A 20,071-nucleotide genomic window follows, 5' to 3' on the forward strand; every position below is an offset into this window, starting at 1 on the left:
GGTTAGGAGATTACAACCTTCAGTGTCCCATTTACGGACCTTAGGTGAAGAACCCTTGTTCTACACAAAAGTTGGTAGAAGGGACTGAAGGTTCTTTCCCCAACAGGCAGCTGTATTTTTTCATTTCATTTCATTTATTTTGTTTCATTTCATTATTTCATTTCATTTCAATTTCATGTTATTTTATTTTTGAGACAGAGTCTCGCTCTGTCACCCAGGCTGGAGTGCAATGGCATGATCTTGGCTCACTGAAACCTCTGCCTCCTGGGTTCAAGTGATTCTCCCACTTCAGCCTCCTGAGGAGCTGAAATTACAGGCGGCCACCACTATGCCCAACTAATTTATTTTTTTGGATTTTGAGTACAGATGGGATTTCACCAAGTTGGCCAGGCTGGTCTTAAACTCCTGACCTCAGGTGATCCACCTGCCTCAGCCTCCAGGAGTGCTGGGATTATAGGTATGAGCCAATGTGCCCAGCTGGCAGGTATATTTTAATGCCATTTACTCTCCTGGCATGTGGCCTAAGCAGTGTCTCACCTCCGAATCTACAGGGTCCACAATGGAATCATTCAGGAATTTCACCATCACAAACTTCTTCAGGGCCATCATGTTTTTCTTGTAGGACTCGTTGATACCCTGCAAGAAAGGCCAGCAACACCTCAGGTCATTACCACCAGATACCAGCAGAGGGATTAAAGCCTTCCAGTTCTCTAGTCTAGGCCACCATGCTTCTTCCCCATGGGTATGGGCTGTTTTGCAGCTTCCTGTCCAGGAAATAACCGCACAGCTTTAAAATAAAATTAAAAAAAAAAAACTTTATTTTAGATTCAGGGGGTACATGTGCAGTTTTGTTACAAGGGTATATTGTGTGATGCTGAGGTTCGGGATTCTGTTGATCCTTCGACCCAAATAGTGAACACAGTAACCAACAGGAAGTTTTTCTGCCCTGGCCCCTCCCTCCTAGCTTTTGGAGTCTCCAGTGTTCCCATCTGTATATCCATGTATACCCAATGTTTAGCTCTCACTTGTAAGTGCAAATGTGATATCTGATCTGTTTCTGTGTTCATCTGCTTAGGATAATGGCCTCCAGCTACATCCATGTTACCACAAAGAACATGATTTCATTCTTTTTTATGACTGTAATATTCCATGGTGTATATGTACCACATTTTCTTTATCCAGTCCACCACTGATGGGCACCTAGGTTGATTCCATGTCTTTGCTATTTTGAACAGTGCTGCAATAAACACAAGTGCAAGTATCTTTTTGGTAGGACAATTTGTTTTCCTTTGGGTGTATACCCAGTCATGAGATTGCTTATACAGCTTTTTATTTATTTATTTTTTTGAGGTGGAGTCTCACGCTGTCACCCTGGCTGGAGTGCGGTGGTGTGATCTCAGCTCACTGCAACCTCCATCTCCTGGGTTCAAACAATTCTACTGCCTCAGCCTCCCAAGTAGCTGGGATTACAGGCGGCCACCACTATACCTAGCTAATTTTGTAGTTTTAGTTAAGACAGGATTTCACTACGTTGGCCAGGCTGGTCTCAAACTCCTAACCTCAGGTGATCTGTCTGCCTTGGCCTCCCAAAGTGCTGGGATTACAGGTGTGAGCCACTGTGTCTGGCCTCATACAGTCCTTTCTTACCATCCTACCTGACTGACATGCCACCAACATGGCATACAGGTACAACTATGAATCTACACCATACTCCATAGGTGTCCATCACAGGGGTGAGAGCCTTCTATCAGAGAAAGCCATGACAAAATAAGAAACTGCAAATTCTGCCGGGCGCGGTGGCTCAAGCCTGTAATCCCAGCACTTTGGGAGGCCGAGGCGGGTGGATCACGAGGTCAAGAGATCGAGACCATCCTGGTCAACATGGTGAAACCCCGTCTCTACTAAAAATACAAAAAATTAGCTGGGCATGGTGGCGCGTGCCTGTAATCCCAGCTACTCAGGGGGCTGGGGCAGGAGAATTGCCTGAACCCAGGAGGCGGAGGTTGCGGTGAGCCAAGATCGCGCCATTGCACTCCAGCCTGGGTAACGAGCGAAACTCCGTCCCAAAAAAAAAAAAAAAAAAAGAAACGGCAACCTCTGAGCAGTCCTGCTACACTATTCCGCATTGTTTTTTGTTTGGTTTGTTTTTCCCTTCAAACTTTCTGTTTAAAAACAAAAAAACCAAAAGACTCTCCAGGTGAGTCTTAATATAAACTGAGCCATCTAGTTTATCAGAACCTCCCAAACCATGCTTGTGTCTAGGACATACTCAGTGCCTCCTGTAGTCTCTCTTCTAGGTGAATCTCTTGAGAAAATCTGTCCCCAAACTGATCCATCAGGAAAGCTTCCCTCATGAAGACAGCAGCTGTGAATTTCCACCTAGCCCAGTCGGCAACCTGCTAAGCTTATCTTGCGTGTTTCAACACTAGGAGAGCGAGAGAACTTAAGGGAGGAAAGGCAAATGAATTTCAACCTCCCTAAAAGGAACTGAATCTCAAAGGCACTGGCTCCCAAAAAACAGAACTTTTGTTTCTTGGGGCCTGCCCAGGACAATCTGGGTAAACACCACTGATTTGTTTATGAGGACCTAAACAGAAAAAAGAAGGCACAACTACGGGAGCTGGGTTTGGGGGCTTACCCGCTCCTGATTTATATCTGCCAAGAAGATGCTGTGATTGCGATACACATCTTCCTTTATGGGGTCATGCCAGTATTCAGCTTGCACGAGGCTGTAGGGAAAAAAAAGGAATCAAGTGATCAAGCTGCACGTCAGTCAGTATGCCTGGAGCATGCTCAGTACAAAGGCCCCTAAGAAACTTTGAAAGGACAAAAGGCCAAAGTCCTCAAGTTCCAAGCCTTATACTTTAATAGAGAAGACAAGACTTGCACCTATGAAACTATCAACAAGACACCTTCCTGAGACAAGGACTATTCAGCATAGTCCAGAAATTATCAAAGACTTAGGCAAAGGACTCATCAATATTTGCTTCCCCTAAGGCACCGGGGTTCATCATACTTATCATGCTGAAATGGTTTGGCTGTGTCCCCACCCAAATCTCATCTTGAATTATAACTCCCACAATTCCCACGTGTCATGGGAGGTGACTGAATTATGGGGGCGGGTCTTTCCTGTGCTCTTCTTGTGATAGTGAATAAGTTTGATGACAGCTGATGGTTTCAAAGAGGCAAGTTGGGCTGGGCATTATGGTTCATGCCTGTAATCCTAGTACTTTGGGAGGCTTAGGTGGGTAGATCACCTGAGGTCAGGAGTTCAAGACCAACCTGGCCAACACGGGGAAACCCCATCTCTACTTAAAATACAAAAATTAGCTGAGCATGGTGGCGCATGCCTGTAATCCCAGCTACTTGGGAGGCTGAGGCAGGGAGAATCACTTGAACCCAGGAAATGGAGGTTTCAGTGAGCTGAGATCACGCCAATGCACTCCAACCTGGGAGACAGAGCAAGACTCCATCTCAAAAAATAAAAATAAAAAATAAAAAATAAAATTAAGAGGGGAGTTTCCCTGCCCAAGCTCTCTTCCTTTATCTGTCATCATGTGAGACATACCATTCACCTTCTGCCATGATTATAAGGCTTCCCCAGCCACATGAACCTGTAAGTCCATTATAAACCTCTTTTATAAATTGCCCAGTCTTGGGCATGTCTTTATCAGTAGCATGAAAACAAACTAATACAGTAAACAGGCACCAGTAGAGTGGGGTGCTGCTGAAAAGATAGCCAAAAATGTGGAAGCGACTTTGGAACTGGGTAACAGGCGGAGGTTGGCACAGTTTGGAGGACTCAGAAGAAGACCAAAAAAAATGTGGGAAAGTTTGGAACTTTCTAGAGATTTGTTGAATGGCTTTGACCAAAAGCCTGATAGTGATATAGACCATAAGGTCCAGGCTGAGGTGGTCTCAGATGGAGATAAGGAACTTGTTGGAAACTGGAGCAAAGGTGACTCTTGCTATGTTTTAGCAAAGAGACTGGCGGCATTTTGCCCCTGCCCTAGAGATTTGTGGAACTTTGAACTTGAGAGACATGATTTAGGGTATCTGGTGGAAGAAATTTCTAAAGCATTCAAGAGGTGACCTGAGTGCTGTCAAAAGCACTCCATTTTATAAGGAAAGCAGAGCATAAAAGTTCAGAATATTTGCAGCCTGACAACATGATAGAAAAGAAAATCCCATTTTCTTTGGTGAAATTTAAGCCAGCTGCAGAAATTTGCATAAGTAACAAGGAGCTGAATGTTAATCCCCAAGACACTGAGGAAATGTCTCCAGGGAATGTCAGAGGTCTTCAAGGCAGCCCCTCCCATCACAGGCCTAGAAGCCTAGGAGGAAAAAGTGGTTTTGTGGGCCAGGTCCAGGGTCCCTGTGCTATGCGCAGTCTAGGGACTTGGTGCCCTGCATCCCAGCTGCTCTAGCCATGGCTGAAAGAGGCCAATGTAGAGCTTGGGCTGTGGCTTCGGACGGTGCAAGCCACAAGCCTTGGCAGCTTCCACATGGTGTTGAGCCTGCAAGTGCACAGAATTCAAGAATTAGGGTTTGGGAACCTCTGCCTAGATTTCAGAGGATGTATGGAAACACCTGGATGTCCAGGCAGAAGTTTGTTGCAGGAGCGGGGCCCTCATGGAGAACCTCTGCTAGGGCAGTACAGAAGGGAAATGTGGGGTTGGAGCCCCCACACAGAGTCCTTACTGGGGCACCGCCTGGTGGAGCTGTGAGAAGAGGGCCACCATGCTCCAGACCCCAGAATGGTAGATCCACTGACAGCTTCCACCATGTGCCTGGAAAAGCCGCAGACACTCAATGCCAGCCCATGAAAGCAACCAGGAGGGAGGCTGTACCCTGCAAAGCCACAGGGGCAGAGCTGCCCCAGACAATGGGAACCCACCTTTTGCATTAGCGTGACCTGGATGTGAGACCTGGAATCAAAGGAAATCATTTTCAAGCTTGAAGATTTGACTGCCCCACTGGATACTGGACATGCATAGGGCCGGTAGCCCCTTTGTTTTGGCCAATTTCTTCCATTTGGAAAGGCTGTATTTACCTAATGCCTGTACCCCCACTGTATCTAGGAAGTAACTAACCTGCTTTTGATTTTACAAGCTCATAAGTAAATAAGTAGAAGGGACTTACCTTGTCTCAGATGAGACTTCTTTGAACTGTGGACTTTTGGGTTAATACTGAAATGAGTTAAGACTTTGGCGAACTGTTGGGAAGGCATGATTGGTTTTAGAATGTAAGGACATGAAATTCTGGAGAGGCCAGGGGTGGAATGATATGGTTTGGCTGTCTCCCCACCCAAGTCTCATCTTGAATTGTAACTCCAACAATTCCCATATCCCTCAGTGGGAAGTGACTGAATTATGGGGGCAGGTCTTTCCTGTGCTAGTCTCATGATAGTGAATGAGTCTCACGCAATCTGATGATTTCATTTTTTTATTTTTTATCTTTTGTTTTTGAGACTGGGTCTCACTCTGTTGCCCAGGCCAGAGTGTAGTGGCGCAATCTTGGTTCACTGCAATCTTGGTTCACTGCAACCTCGGTTCACTGCAACCTCTGTCTGTTGGATTCAAGTGATTCTCTCACCTTAGCTTCCCGAGTAGCTGAGACTATAGGCACACACCACCACACCTGGCTAATTTTTGTATTTTAGGTAGAGACAGGGTTTCACCAGGCTGGCCAGGCTGGTCTCAAACTCCTGACCTCTGGTGACCTACCCACCTAGGTCTCCCAAAGTGCTGGGATTACAGGTGTGAGGTACCATGCCCGACCATGATCTGATGGTTTTAAGGAGGGGAATTTCCCTGCCTAAGTTCTCTTCTCTTGTCTGCCACCATGTGAGATATGCCATTCACCTTCCACCATGATTGTGAGGCTTTCCCAGCCACATGGAACTGTAGGTCCATTATAAACTTCTTTTGTTAATTGCCTAGTCTCCGGTATGTATTTATCAGCAGCATGAAAACACGTAATACATGTACCTTCTAGTTATGGTGGCACATGCCGTCCCCTCCCACAACTCTACCTCATCCTGCAAGACTCAGCTCAAACATCACCACCACCGGGTCTTCCTTTCCACACAATCATCTATCCCATCCATCTTGCCATCCTCACACTGGGATGGAGATGTAACCTCTCATTTACCACACTGTTGAGTGACAGCACATTTCGGTATTCTGGTATGTCATGCCATTTTCAAGTACAAGGGCAAGTATTTGGTTGTTATAATACTATTATTTCAGACACAGGTTAGCAGTTCTATTCACACGTACATACTTCCTTTCCAATCTCCCTCCACTTCCCCTTCCCTTCCAGCCCCCACCTCCTCAAAATGGGCACTGTTACCACAGGCCTCACATGGGGAAATGGGAAAATTTGAACAAACTCTCTATCCCAGGTTGGCAGAGAGAGAAGTCAAAATTTCTACAACATAAGCTCCCCAGCCAGAGTGGAAGAGCTGCCCAGAGGCAGTGGTCCTGAAAACCCCACTCAGTGGAGCAGGATGGCACTAAAGCTCAACGGAGCCAGCTACATCAGAGAAGATGGAGCTCTCACTCCCAGGAGCAGATGAGACTGAAGTTAAAGGAAGCAGCAGCCAGAGTGACATTCTAGAATGTGTTTATATATGTATTTGAAATCTTTTAAATGTTTAGAATGCTGAACCCTTATAGAATACGATGCATACTGGTCTTGTCATTTCACTGTAGTATTGCTGTCGCTCACACGCAAGAATGCTGGCTTCCAGTCTCTCCCCTACAGACCTGTAAGCTCCTTGGCAAATGGCAGATGTTCAGTAGTCAGTGTTTGCTGAATGAAATAAACTGATGTCAGATGTCAGGCCAAATATGAAAGAAGCTGGCACTCAAGGAGGGGTAGGATTTAGATGTGAGGAGAAGGGAGGGAGGCCTAGTTAGAACAAGGGAAGAAGGAGCTTCCGGGGTGGAAGGGTGACTGTATGCTGCTGAGCGGTAGGAATGCTGGGCACACACACCTTTCACAAAGGCGGCTGATCAAAGCTTATTCAAAAAAATTTAAGGGAATGAATACAAAGGTCTTTGGATCCTGCCAGGCCAGGTTTCTGGTGACCCAGAACAGCAGTAGGGAGGCCTTTTGGCAAAGGTTGAAAGAGAAGGAAGGCAATAGTCATAGGTCACCTTTTTGTGTGAGAAGAAAACAGCTAAGAAGGGGAAATAGGAAGAAGTGAGAGACGCTTTGTTTTGTAAGAAGCCTGGTACGTATGGGACGGCCAAGGGGAAGGACCTCAGGACGAGCAGAACTGGAGGTGCCACAGAAGGGGGATGCTGTGTGAGTTGGGGGAGGCTCTTCAGAAGGCAGACGGAGAAACATGGGATTGTATTATCATCATCTCTTTTTTACCACTGGAGGGGCAAATTCAGAGACGTTAAGCAACTCCCACTCCTCAAGCTACTCAGTCAGTTGTAGCAAAGGAAAAATAGGAGCCTAAACCTGTCTGAGTCCATACTCCTACCCATGCACCACACTCAAGAGGCAGGAAAGGACAGCTCCTGTGGAACTTCCCAACTACGGACCATAGTAAGGCAAGCCTTTCCTGCCTTCTCTAGCCACTGTGGCTCAGAGATGGTAACACTTAGGCCAGGCATGGTAGCTCATACCTATAATCCCAGCATTTTGGGAGGTAGAGGATGCCTTGAAGCCAGGAGTTTGAGACTAGCCTGGGAAACATAGCGAGACCCCATCTCTACCAAAAAAAGAAAAAGAAAAAAATTAGCTGGGCTTGGTGGTGTGTGCATGTAGTCTATCTATTCGGGAGGCTGAAGCAGGAGAATCACTTGAGGCCAGCAGTTTGAGACCTGCCTGAACATAGTGAGGCCCCGTCTCTACAAAACTTTTAAAAAAATTAGCCAGGTGTGGTGATGCATGCCTGTAGTCCTAGCTACTCTGGAGACTGAGGCAGGAGGATCACATGACCCCAGAAGTTCAAGGTACAGTGAGCTATGATTATATGCCACTGCACTCCAGCTGTGGGGGGTCAGAGTGAGACCCTGTCTTAAAACAAAAAACAAAAAAACAAAAAACCAGCAGATGGTTAACTCTTCAATAACACTTCCTATATACCCCAGGCCTTTTCTATGCACTTTACTTATAGTAACCTATTTAATCCTTATAAGAATTCCAAGAGGTACTTTACGTACATTTATAAATGAGACACTAATAGTGAGAGTGATTAAGTAGCTTGTCCAAGATCACACTGCTCAAAAGAACTGACCCAGAACAGGAATGCAGGCAGGGTAGCTCCCGAAGCCTGCTTTTTGTTTGTTTGTTTTTGTTTTGAGACAGAGTTTTGCTCTTATTGCCCAGGCTGGAGTGCAACAGCATAATCTTGGCTCACTGCAACTTCCTTCCACCTCCCAGGTTCAAGTGATTCTCCTGCCTCAACCTCTGGAGTATCCAGGATTACAGGCATGCACCACCATGCCTGGCTAATTTTTTGTATTTTTGGTAGAGATGAGATTTTACCATGTTGGTTAGGCTGGTCTCAAACTCCTGACCTCAGGTGATCCACGTGCTTCAGCCTCCCAAAGTGCTAGATTACAGGCATGAGCCACCACATCTGGCCCAGAAGCCTATTCTTAACCACTAAACTCCACTGTCTCTGCTGCACGTGGGAGGCAGACTGCACCAGCTTCGTCAAACAGACTGGGGTTGGAATCACAGGTATATTCTACCTCTCTAAGCCTGTGTTGTAAAAATTAAACAAGATATGTAAAGCTCTGGTGCTGTATCCATCCATGGTATACATTTCTATAAAAGACAGTAATATTAGACCTGTCATTTTCTTTTTGTTTTTTTTTTTGAGACAGTCTCACTCTGTTGCCCAGGCTGGAGTGCAGCAGTGTGGTCTTGGTTCACTGCAACCTTCACCTGCTGGGTTCAAGCAATTCTTGTGCCTCAGCCTCCTGAATAGCTGGAATTAGAGATGCACACCACCAAACCCAGGTAATGTTTTGTATTGTTAGTAGAGACAGGGTTTCACCATGTTGGCCAGGCTGGTCTTGAACTCTTGACCTTAAGTGATCCGTGCACCTCAGCCTCCCAAAATGCTGGGATTACAGGTGTGAGCCATGGCACCTGGCCTAGATCTGTCGTTATTCTATTTTGTCCCTCCTCTGTCTCACTCTAGTGCAGCTACGGGTACAGTTTGCACAGAGGAGGGCTGTTTGGGGACCCAGCTGAGAAATGTAAGGCCTGAAGGAGAGCAAATGAAGAGCAGAAGTGCTGAGGTGACGTCAAAACTCCCTAAGGAATTCCAATTGAAACCCTGAGATAATTTTTGATGGAATTTGACAACAGAATTTTAAAATTCAGATGAAACAATAAAAGTCCAAGAACACCCAAGATCTGAAGAGGCAGGTAAAAGATGCTGTAGTAAATAAAAGAGTGTGGTAATGGGATAGAGACAGAAAAATAAACCCATGGAACAGAAGAGCCCAGAAACAGACTCAAACACAGAACACCCCAGGTAGATGAAAAGCATGAGAATAAAAAACAAAACTTTAAAAAAGTTAAAAAAGGCCGGGCGTGGTGGCTCACGCCAGCACTTTGGGAGGCCAAGGTGGGTGGATCACGAGGTCAAGAGATCGAGACCACCCTGGTCAACAAGGTGAAGCCCCGTCTCTACGAAAAATACAAAAATTAGCTGGGCATGGTGGTGAGCGCCTGTAGTCCCAGCTACTCGGGAGGCTGAGGAAGGAGAATTGCTTGAACCCAGGAGGCGGAGGTTGCGGTGAGCCGAGATTGTGCCATTGCACTCCAGTCTGGGTAACAACAGCGAAACTCCATCTCAAAAAAAAAAAAAGTTAAAGGAAAATACAGGATAGGAGAATAGCTTTGTGCATCTTGTGCGTCAATCAGATAACTTGATAAATTTGACTGAATCCAAATTAAAAGCTGCTGTACTGGATGATGATTGTATAACACTGAATGAAATTAATGCCACTAAAGTATAAACTTCAAAATGGTTAAAATGAAGCATAGTAGGAGGCTGAGGAAGCTATTCAGGAGGCTGAGGCAGAGGACTACTTGAGCACAGAAGTGTAAGTCTAGCCTGGGTAACAGAGCAAGACCCTGTCTCTATTTGTTTGTTTGTTTATTTGACTCTACACCTAATACCTTTGACCATAGATCCCGTCCCTATTAAAAAAAAAAAAAAAAGAGTTAAAAGAAAGGTTAAAATGGCAAATCTTATGTTATATATGTTTTACTACAATTAAGATAATTAATAATGTAATATTTACAATTCCAATGAATTACACACTTTAAATGGATGAATTGTATGCTATGTGAGCTATATCTCAATACAGTTGTTAAAAAAATAAACAAGCTTGCTATACCAAGAAAGACACCAAAAACAAAATTAAAAGACATATCAGCCAGGCACTGTAGCTCACGCCTATCCCAGCACTTTGGGAGGCCGAGGCAGGTGGATCACTTGAGGTCAGGAGTTCGAGACGAGCCTGGCCAATATGGTGAAACCTTGTCTCTACTAAGAATACAAAAATTAGCCAGGTGTGGTGGTGTGTGTCTGTAATCCCACCTACTAGGGAGGCTGAGGCAGGAGAATCACTTGAACCCAGGAGGTGGAGGTGGCAGTGAGCTGAGATCACACCCCTACACTACAGCTTAGGTGACAGAGTGAGACTCCGTCTCAGAAAAAAGAAAAAAAAAAAAGATATATCAGACTAGGAGAAGGTAAGTGCAACAGATAGATCTAACAAAGTCTTACTATAGAAAATGTGTGTGTGCATGCAATACAAACCAATGAGAAAAAGACAAACCCTCCAAAAGAAAAATAGGCAAGGACTATATAGAAGCAATTCACAGAAAGAGAAGGAGAAACCTGAGTGGCTAAAAACCTTGAACAGATGCTCAACCTGACTGATAATCAACACACGCAGATTAGGATGTGTAACCGTTCTACATGCATCTGACTGGCAAAACATTTAAAAGACATAGGATCAAAAGTTAGTAAGAATGGAGAAAAATGGAACTCTCATACTCTTGGTGTGAATATAAACTGGTACAGTCACTTTGGCAATATCAAGTAAAATTGAAAATGCATATACTAATAATTACTGAAATAACAGCAGCTAACACACGGCAAGTATTTTCAAGGTATTGTTCTCAGCACTGTATGCCTATTAACTCATCTAATCTCTACAGCCTATTGTAGATTACTACCCTAAAATTATTGCCCTATTTTACAGATGATGAAACTGAGGCAGAGATATAACTTCCCCCAAAGTATTTAATACCGATAGCGCCTATGATGTGAATTTTCTTAGTAGACAAATTCTTGTCCATGGATGTTCACTGCAAACTGTTTGCTACATTGAGAAACTGGAAGTGCTGAAATGTCCGCAACATGGGGATTAACAAACTGTGGTGTAGTCATAGGACAGAATGCCAAGTGACATGGAAGATGAATGAACTAGATGTGTAAGTAACTACACAGATCTGAAAAACATAATGAGTGAAAAAATAATCTGCAGAGTAAAATGCACAAGGTATACATTATATAAAAATCTAAGTATGAAAAATAATACTATGTTGATTATGAATATGTACATCTCTAATAGCAATTGGTTGTTGTTGTTTTTTTCTTTTTTGAGACAGGGTCTCACTCTGTCACCCAGGCTGGAGTGCAGTGAGTGGCACTATCCTGGCTCACTGCAACCTCCACCTCCCAGGCTCAGGTGATCCTCCCAACTCAGCCTCCAGGGTAGCTGGGACTATAGGTGCGCGCCACCATGACCCGCTAATTTTTTGTATTTTTTTGTGAAGAGGGGGTTTTGCCACGTTGTTCAGGCTGGTCTCAAACTCCTGAGTTCAAGTAATCTGCCTGCCTTCCAAAGTGCTGAGATTATAGGCATGAGCCACTGCACCACGCCATAACAGTAACATTTTTTAATAAACAGAAACAATTTTCCCAATTTTTTGACGGTAATTTTAGAGAGACAGCAGAGAATGGGATCTGCAAGGGATAAGTTTAAGAATTTGATTTTATCTGAAATGTTTCAGTTCTTGCAGGTGAGCGCGGTCGCTCACGCCTGTAATCCTAGCACTTTGGGAGGCCGAGGCAGGTGCTTGTCTGAGGTCAGAAGTTCGAGACCAACCTGGCCAACGTGGCAAAACCCCGTCCCTACTGAAAACACAAAAATTAGCCAGGCGTGGTGGTGCATGCTTGTAATCCCAGCTACTCGGGAGGCTGAGGCAGTAGAATTGCTTGAACCCAGGAGGCGGAGGTTGCAGTGAGCCGGGATTGTGCCACTGCACTTGCCTGGGTGACAGAGCAAGACTCCATATCCCACCCCAAAAAAACTCCCAGGTAAATATGATAAAATATTAGTTCTAGGACCTACCTACTTAGTATAGGCAAACCTTGTTTAAATGAACTTTGCTTTATTTTGCTGTGTAATATTATGCTTCTCAGACACTGTGTTTTTTTACAAATTGAAGTTTGTGACCACTGTGTTGAGCAAATCTATTAACATTATTTTTCTAACTACATGTGCTCACTTCATGTCTCTGTGTCACATTTTGTTAATTGCACAATTTTTTTTTTTTTTTTTTTTTTTGAGACGGAGTTTTGCTCTTGTTACCCAGGCTGGAGTGCAATGGCGCGATCTCGGCTCACCGCAACCTCCGCCTCCTGGGTTCAGGCAATTCTCCTGCCTCAGCCTCCTGAGTAGCTGGGATTACAGGCACGCGCCACCATGCCCAGCTGATTTTTTTTTGTATTTTTAGTAGAGACGGGGTTTCACCATGTTGACCAGGATGGTCTCGATCTCTTGACCTCGTGATCCACCCGCCTCGGCCTCCCAAAGTGCTGGGATTACAGGCGTGAGCCACCGCGCCCGGCCTAATTTGCACAATGTTTTAAACGTTTCATTTCTAGTCTATATTTTATGGCAATTGTGATCAGTGACCTTTGATGTTACCATTGTAATTGTTTTGGGGCACCACAAACAGATGGAGAACTTAATTGACACGTGTGTGTTCTCTGCTCTACCAACCAGTTATTCCCCAACTCTCTCCCTCTCCTTGGGCCTCCCTATTCCATGAGACACAACAATACTGAAATTAGGCCAATTAATAACCCCACAACGGCCTCTAAGTGTTCAAGCGAAAGAAAAGCCACACATCTCTCACTTAAAATCAAAAGCTACAAAAGATTGAGTGTAGTGAGGAGGATACGTGGAAAACCAAGAATACGCTGCGGCTAGGCCTTGTGCGCCAAACAGCCAAGCAGTAAGTGCAAAAGAAAAGTTCTTGAGGAAAATTAGAAGTACTACTTCAGTGAACACACAAATAATAAGAAAGCAAAACAGTCTTATTGCTGATATGGAGAAAATCTGAGTGGTCTGAATAGAGGATCAAACCAGCCACAACATTCCCTTAAGCCAAAGTCTAATCCAAAGCAATGTCCTAGCTCTCTTCAATTCAATGAAGGCTGAGGTGAAGAGAGGTGAGGAAGCTGCAGAAAAAAAAGTGTGAAGCTAGCAGCGGTTGGTTTATAAGGTTCAAGGAAAGAAACCATCTCCATAACATGAAAGTGCAAGATGGAGCAGCAAGTGCTAATGCAGAAGCTGCAGTAAGTTATCCCGGAGATCTAGCTAAGATACTTGATGAAAGTGGTGACCATAAACAACCAATTTTCAGTGTGGATGAAACAGTCTTATATTGGAAGAAGATGCCATCTAGGACTTTCACAGCCATAGAGGAGAAGTCAATACCTGGCTTCGAAACTTCAAACGACAGGCTGACTCTCTTGTGAGTGCCTAATGCAGCTGATCACTTGAAGTTGAAGCCAATGCTCAGTTACCATTTTTTAAATCCTAGGGCCCTTAAGAACTACACTAAATCTACTCTGCCTGTGCTCTAGAAATGGAACAACAAAGCCTAGATGACAGCAGGTTTGCTGACTATTTTAAGCCCACTGCTGAGACCTATTGCTCAGAAAAAAAGATTTTTTTCAAAACATCATGGCTCAGCTGGGCATGGTGGCTCATACCTGCAATGCCAGCACTTTGGGAGGCCAAGGCAGGAAGGTCATTTGAGGCCAGGAGTTCAAGACTAGCTTGGGCAAGACCCCACCTCTACAAAAGAAAATTCTTTTTTTAATTAGCCAGGCACGGTGGTGCATGCCTATAGTCCTAGCTACTCAGGAGGCTGAAGTGGGAGGATGGCTTGAGTCCAGGAGGTGAAGGCGGCAGTGAGCTGTGATCACACCACTGCACTCTAGTCTGGGCAACAGAGCACAACCTTGTTTCAAAAAATATTTTTTTAATTAAAAAAAGTTTAAAAACAAACTTAAAAATATATGTATTACAGCTCATTAAAAAGCACCTGGTCACTCAAGAGCTCTGAAGGAGATGTACAAAGATATTAATGTTGTCTTCATGCCTGCTATAAACACCATTCTACAGCCCATGGATCAAGCAGTGATTTCAACTTTCAAGTCTTATTATTTCAGAAATACATTTATAAAGTTGTAGCTACATAGACAGTGATTCCTTGGATGCATCTGGGCAAAGTAAATGGAAAACCTGATGGAAAGGATTTATCATTCTAAATGCCATTAAGAACATTAACAGGCTGGGTGCCGTGCACTTTGGGAGGGTGAGGAAGAAAGATCAGTGGAGCCCAGGAGTTTGTGACCAGTCTGGGCAACGTAAGTGGGATCCCATCTCTACAAAAAATTAATAAATTAGTGGGGTGTAGTGGCTCACACCCGTAGTGGCAGCTGCTCAGGAGGCTGAAGTGGGAGGATTACTTGGGCCTGAGAGACTGAGGCTCCAGTGAGCCATGATGGCACCATTGCACTCCAACTTGGGTGAAAGAGTAAGACTCTGTCTCAAAAACAAACAAACAAAAATTCACAATTCACAGGAAGAAGTCAAATTATCAACATTAACAGGAGTTTAAAAGAAGTTGATTCCAATGAAAGGCTGAGGGATTCAAGACTTCAATAGAGGAAGTAACTGCTGATGTGGAAATAGCAAGAGAACTAGAATTAGAACCTGATGATGTGACTGAATCGCTGCAATCTCATAAAACTAACAGGCAAGGAATTGCTTCTTATGGATGAGCAAAAAGGTGGCTTCTTGAGATGGAATCTACTCCTAGTGAAGATGCTGTAAACACTGATAAAATGATAACACATGATTTAGAATAAATATGACATAAGCTTATATAAAAGCAGTGGCAGGGTCTGAGGATTGACTCCAGTTCTGAAAGATGTTCTACTGTGGGCAAAATGCTACCAAATAACATCAGACGCTACAAAGAAATCTTTCATGAAAGGAAGAATCAACTGATACAAAGTTCATCATTGTGTCATTTTAAGAAATTGGCACAGTCACCCCAACCTTCAGCAACCACCACCCTGATCAGTTGGCAGCCATTAACATCGAAGCAAGACCCTCCACCAGCAAAAAGATGACTTGTTGAAGATTCAAATGATCATTAGCATTTTTTAGCAATAAAGTATTTTCTAATTAAGCATGTACTTTTTAAAGACATAATGCTACTACACACTTAATAGACTATAGTATACTGTGAACATAGCTTTTATATGCACTGGGAAACCAATAAATTTGTGTGACTTGCTTTATTGCAATGTTTGCTTTATCGTGGTGGTCTAGAACCGAATCCTCAGTATCTCCAAGGTATGCCTGTAGTTTATTACATTACTCTCTAACTTTTCTGGATGGTTGAAAAGTCTCTGAGAGAGCCTGAGTAGATGCCTCAATACTTCCAGAAAACAAAGTTACAAATTCGTCAGCTGAGGGCAAAGACATGAGGCAAACTGGACAACTGAGGAAAAGCACTCTGAGATCAACTGTGAGTGGGGTGCAAACTGGGAGCGGCGCCCAGAGCAGACCTGGGGAGGGCCAGTTGCTATGAAAATTTAACAGGAAAGCTCTAGCTTCCCCTGAGCTGGTACAGGAGAAGATGGAGGCCAAGACCAGGACAACACTGAAATATGTGGCAGGGAGGATAGGGGTGGGAGAGTAGAGCATGGGGCCGGGGATGGCAGGGAGCAAACTGGAGGAAAGAAAAGGCCAGGAAGGGCTGACAGCATTTGCAAAGGCAAAAGGGAACTAGAGGGTAGATTTTACATTCAGAAATGAGAAAAAGAACCGTTACACCATTCTTCATTGCCCCCACCATGCCAGGCCAGTGTTACTGTGCATATTAGGATATCACGTTTGCTTTGCAGAGGTTAAGTGATCTGAAGAATGTGGGAGACATTTTTTGGGGTTTCTGCCCAAGTCACTCCTGCACTCTTCCTGCCCTGCCTACTGGTTTACAGGGAGGTGGGTATGGTTGGTACGTGTGGTCCCATTTCTCTGGCCACAACTAATGAGAGCAGAGGTGGACACCTCACCTGAGCTGGGGCATGGTCCCTTCTCGAATAATCTGAATCAGAACAAAGAGATTGGGCCGGGCGCGGTGGCTCAAGCCTGTAATCCCAGCACTTTGGGAGGCCGAGGTGGGTGGATCACGAGGTCAAGAGATCGAGACCATCCTGGTCAACATGGTGAAACCCCGTCTCTACTAAAATTACAAAAAATTAGCTGGGCATGGTGGCGTGTGCCTGTAATCCCAGCTACTCAGGAGGCTGAGGCAGGAGAATTGCCTGAACCCAGGAGGCGGAGGTTGCGGTGAGCCGAGATCGCGCCATTGCACTCCAGCCTGGGTAACAAGAGCGAAACTCCGTCCCCAAAAAAAAAAAAAGAACAAAGAGATTCTAGCCTCAGACTGAGATAATCTCCTAACAGAAAATGAAACACTTGGAAGTTGTGCAAGGCCATCTTCTATCATGTGGGTGGCGGCAGGGGAAGCTAGTCTGCAAGGAGAGAAAGAAGCAGTGACAGAGAGAGAGAAACAACAATGGCACTGGAGGGAGAATACCCTGGCTCCTCATGGCTCCCAATTCTTGATTTCAGGACCTATGAGGCCTTAGGCACCAAAACAGTATTACTTTCTTTTAAAATTTACTTTGGCTTGATATGGTTGCCTTCTTGCAACAGAATAGAATCCTCCCTTAAACCAGGGGCAACCTGGGACAGTATCACAAAGAAAAAATGATTTCTCTTTGTTGCTTTAAGCCTTCACCATCTGCTCTGCTAAAACAGTTCTCACACTTATTTCATCTGTTTGCTTGCTTTCAAAAACATATTGCGGTCTTTTGTGATCTTTTATATCCTCTCTCCCTGTTCTCTCTGCCCTTGTGGGTTTATCACTTTTTATTATTCTGCTACCACTTCATTAAAGTTTAAGGAGGAAGTGAAGATAAACACGTCAATCTACCATTTTTAATTAGTATGGTTTTTTGTTTTTTTTTTTTTTGAGACGGAGTTTCGCTCTTGTTACCCAGGCTGGAGTGCAATGGCGCGATCTCAGCTCACCGCAACCTCCGTCTCCTGGGTTCAGGCACTTCTCCTGCCTCAGCCTCCTGAGTAGCTGGGATTACAGGCACGCGCCACCATGCCCAGCTGATTTTTTGTATTTTTAGTAGAGGCGGGGTTTCACCATGTTGACCAGGATGGTCTCGATCTCTTGACCTCGTGATCCACCTGCCTTGGCCTCCCAAAGTGCTGGGATTACAGGCTTGAGCCACCGCGCCGGGCCGTATGGTTTTCTTCTTTTGAGAAAGAGTCTCACTCTGTTGCCTAGGTTGGGGTGCAGTGATATGATTTCAGCTCACTACAATCTCCACTTCCTGGGTGCAAGCGATGCTCCAGCCTCAGCCTCCCGAGTAGCTGGGACTAGAGGTGTGCACCACCATGCCTGGCTAATTTTTGTATTTCTGCTGGAGACAGGGTTTTGCCATGCTGGCCAGGCTGGTCTCGAACTCCTGGCCTCAAGTGATCTGCCCACCAACACCTTCCAAAGTGCTGGGATTATAGGCATGAGCCACTACACCCTGCCCTAATCAGTATTTAGGTGTCCTTTGTCACCTCCCACGGGCTGCTCACTTGGCATCACTAACAGAATTCCGATCAAGGGTTGTTTTGGTTCACAGAATAAAGAAATAGAAAGAAAGAAAAGTATAGGCTTTTTGGGGGCAACTGAGCAAGACTGAGAATAAAGAGTAAAGGAGGAAGAATGAAGTTTAAACACCATGCAAATCCATGAGAACAGAGAATATGTAGAATATAAATAATTAGGTTGTGATTAGTCGCAGCCCATTAAACCAGGCAAAGGGGAAAGCTTGGTGTGGCCTCAGGGCAAAAAAAGGAGGTAAGAGATACAGAGTATCTTAGTTTTTTGTAATAAGCATTAGGTGGCACTTTTGACTCAAAACAGCTTTGTGGCTATGTGTGTCGCCAATGGGTGGGACGAGAAAAGACAGCAAGCTGTAGGTTGTTCCAACATGAGTCAGTCACAAGGCTGTATCATGGAAAATGGCTTCAAGGATAATGAAGAGTTGGTATTTGACAAGAATGAGGCACTTGGAAAACCCACAGGATATTAGTTGATCCCAAACTCTAGCTATCATCTACAGTACTCCAGACCTCCAGTCACAACGTCTAAGGATAGAGCCTAGGAATCCATTTTTAATGAATTTCCAGTGGTTCTGATGCACAAATAAGTTTGTAAACAATTAAACAAGAATACACTCCAAAAGTAATTCTGCACCCTTTTTTAAAAAAAATTGATTTTAATAGAGACAAGGGTCACACTATGTTGCTCAGATGGGTTGTGAACTTCTGACTCTAAGCAATCCTCCTGGCTTGGCCTCTCAAAGAGTTGACATTACAGGCGGGAGCCACTGTGTCAGGCTGGCCATGCTAACTACCCAAATACATTTGAGTAGTCAGGTACAGTTATATAGGAATAGCTAATAACATAAAGAATCTGTCCTCTAAATACCAATAATAATTCCTTCAGCTTAGTACTTTCTAAAGGCTTTCTGTTCGTTTTTTAAGGATGGAAATTTATTCTGTTACAAGTACAGTCTTCTTACATAGAAAAATGCCCTTGTTTTTCTTTCTTTGTTTTTTAATTAATAGACTTTTTGGAGCAAGTTTAGGTTTACAATGAAACTGAGCAGATAATACAAAAAGATCTCATTTGAATACCACAAGCAACTACTGCTGGAATCACTGTTAGCATGAAAGTCAGCATGATATTTTCACACGGTGACAGGTCTGTAATCTTTTCAGTTAACCATACATACCGTTCTTGAACAACTTTGGAGTAAGCCCCAGCATTCAGTGTTTTTCTGATGAAGTCGCAGATGTGTGAGCTCTCTCCTGGACATCGAGGGAGTCCAAAAACACCTACAGCAGTAGATGACAAATATTCATTCCTTCAATAATCATGTATCAAATACCTACTATGCACAAGGCACTGTGAGAAACAAAACAAACAGGTCCAAACTCTGATTTCATTCATTTATTCCTCATCAAAATAAAGTGCAGAGAACTAACACTATCACCAGCTTCCTCCTGGTGCTACTACACTCTTTCCTGCCTAAGGACCTTTGCATCTACTCATCCCTGGAGGATGTGCTGTATCACATGGTTGGACTCATTCTCATGTCTCAGGTCTTCGTCCTGGCAAGTCATATCTGACCACCTTATCTCAAATAGTACCCAGCCCCATTTCCTTCCCTTTCCCCAGTTAGACTTCACCCTGAGCATCCTCATCAATAACACTGTTTTGAGTATCACGAATAGTTCTAAGCATATATTGGCAATAAGAAGTTTAATCCTCACAAGCACCCTGTGGAGTAGACATCATTATTTGCCCTATGTCACAGATAGAAAACTGTAAAACTGAATATCTTGTCCAAGTTTAGACCATAAGTGATAAACCAGGACTCAAATACAGGCAGTCTGGCTCCAGAGCCCACTCCTTTATGCACTACCCCACGAGTGTGTCCGTCAAACAGTATTCTGTTGTTGTTGTTGTTTTTCCAAGAGACTGGGGCTTGCTATGTTGCCCAGGCTGAAGTGCAGTAGCTATTCACAGGCACAATTATAGCACAGCACAATACTTCGAACTC

The 20,071-nt window shown here is 44.2% G+C and overlaps 1 protein-coding gene across 1 annotated transcript in view; it reads right to left on the bottom strand.

Moving 5' to 3' along the window:
- The window catches only part of PPT1 (palmitoyl-protein thioesterase 1), a 32,218-nt gene that overhangs the window by 5,075 nt on the left and 7,072 nt on the right, over positions 1 to 20,071 (bottom strand). Inside the window, exons 5-7 of the mRNA XM_032247074.1 lie at positions 19,241 to 19,343; positions 2,639 to 2,729; positions 538 to 636 (exon numbers count right to left, since the gene is read on the bottom strand). Coding sequence (XP_032102965.1) covers positions 538 to 636; positions 2,639 to 2,729; positions 19,241 to 19,343 — 293 coding nt within the window. The remainder of the gene's footprint in view (positions 1 to 537; positions 637 to 2,638; positions 2,730 to 19,240; positions 19,344 to 20,071) is intronic.

Source organism: Sapajus apella, unplaced genomic scaffold (genome assembly GCF_009761245.1).
Source record: "Sapajus apella isolate SASKATOON/1434 unplaced genomic scaffold, GSC_monkey_1.0 scaffold62, whole genome shotgun sequence".
Taxonomy (NCBI): domain Eukaryota; kingdom Metazoa; phylum Chordata; class Mammalia; order Primates; family Cebidae; genus Sapajus; species Sapajus apella.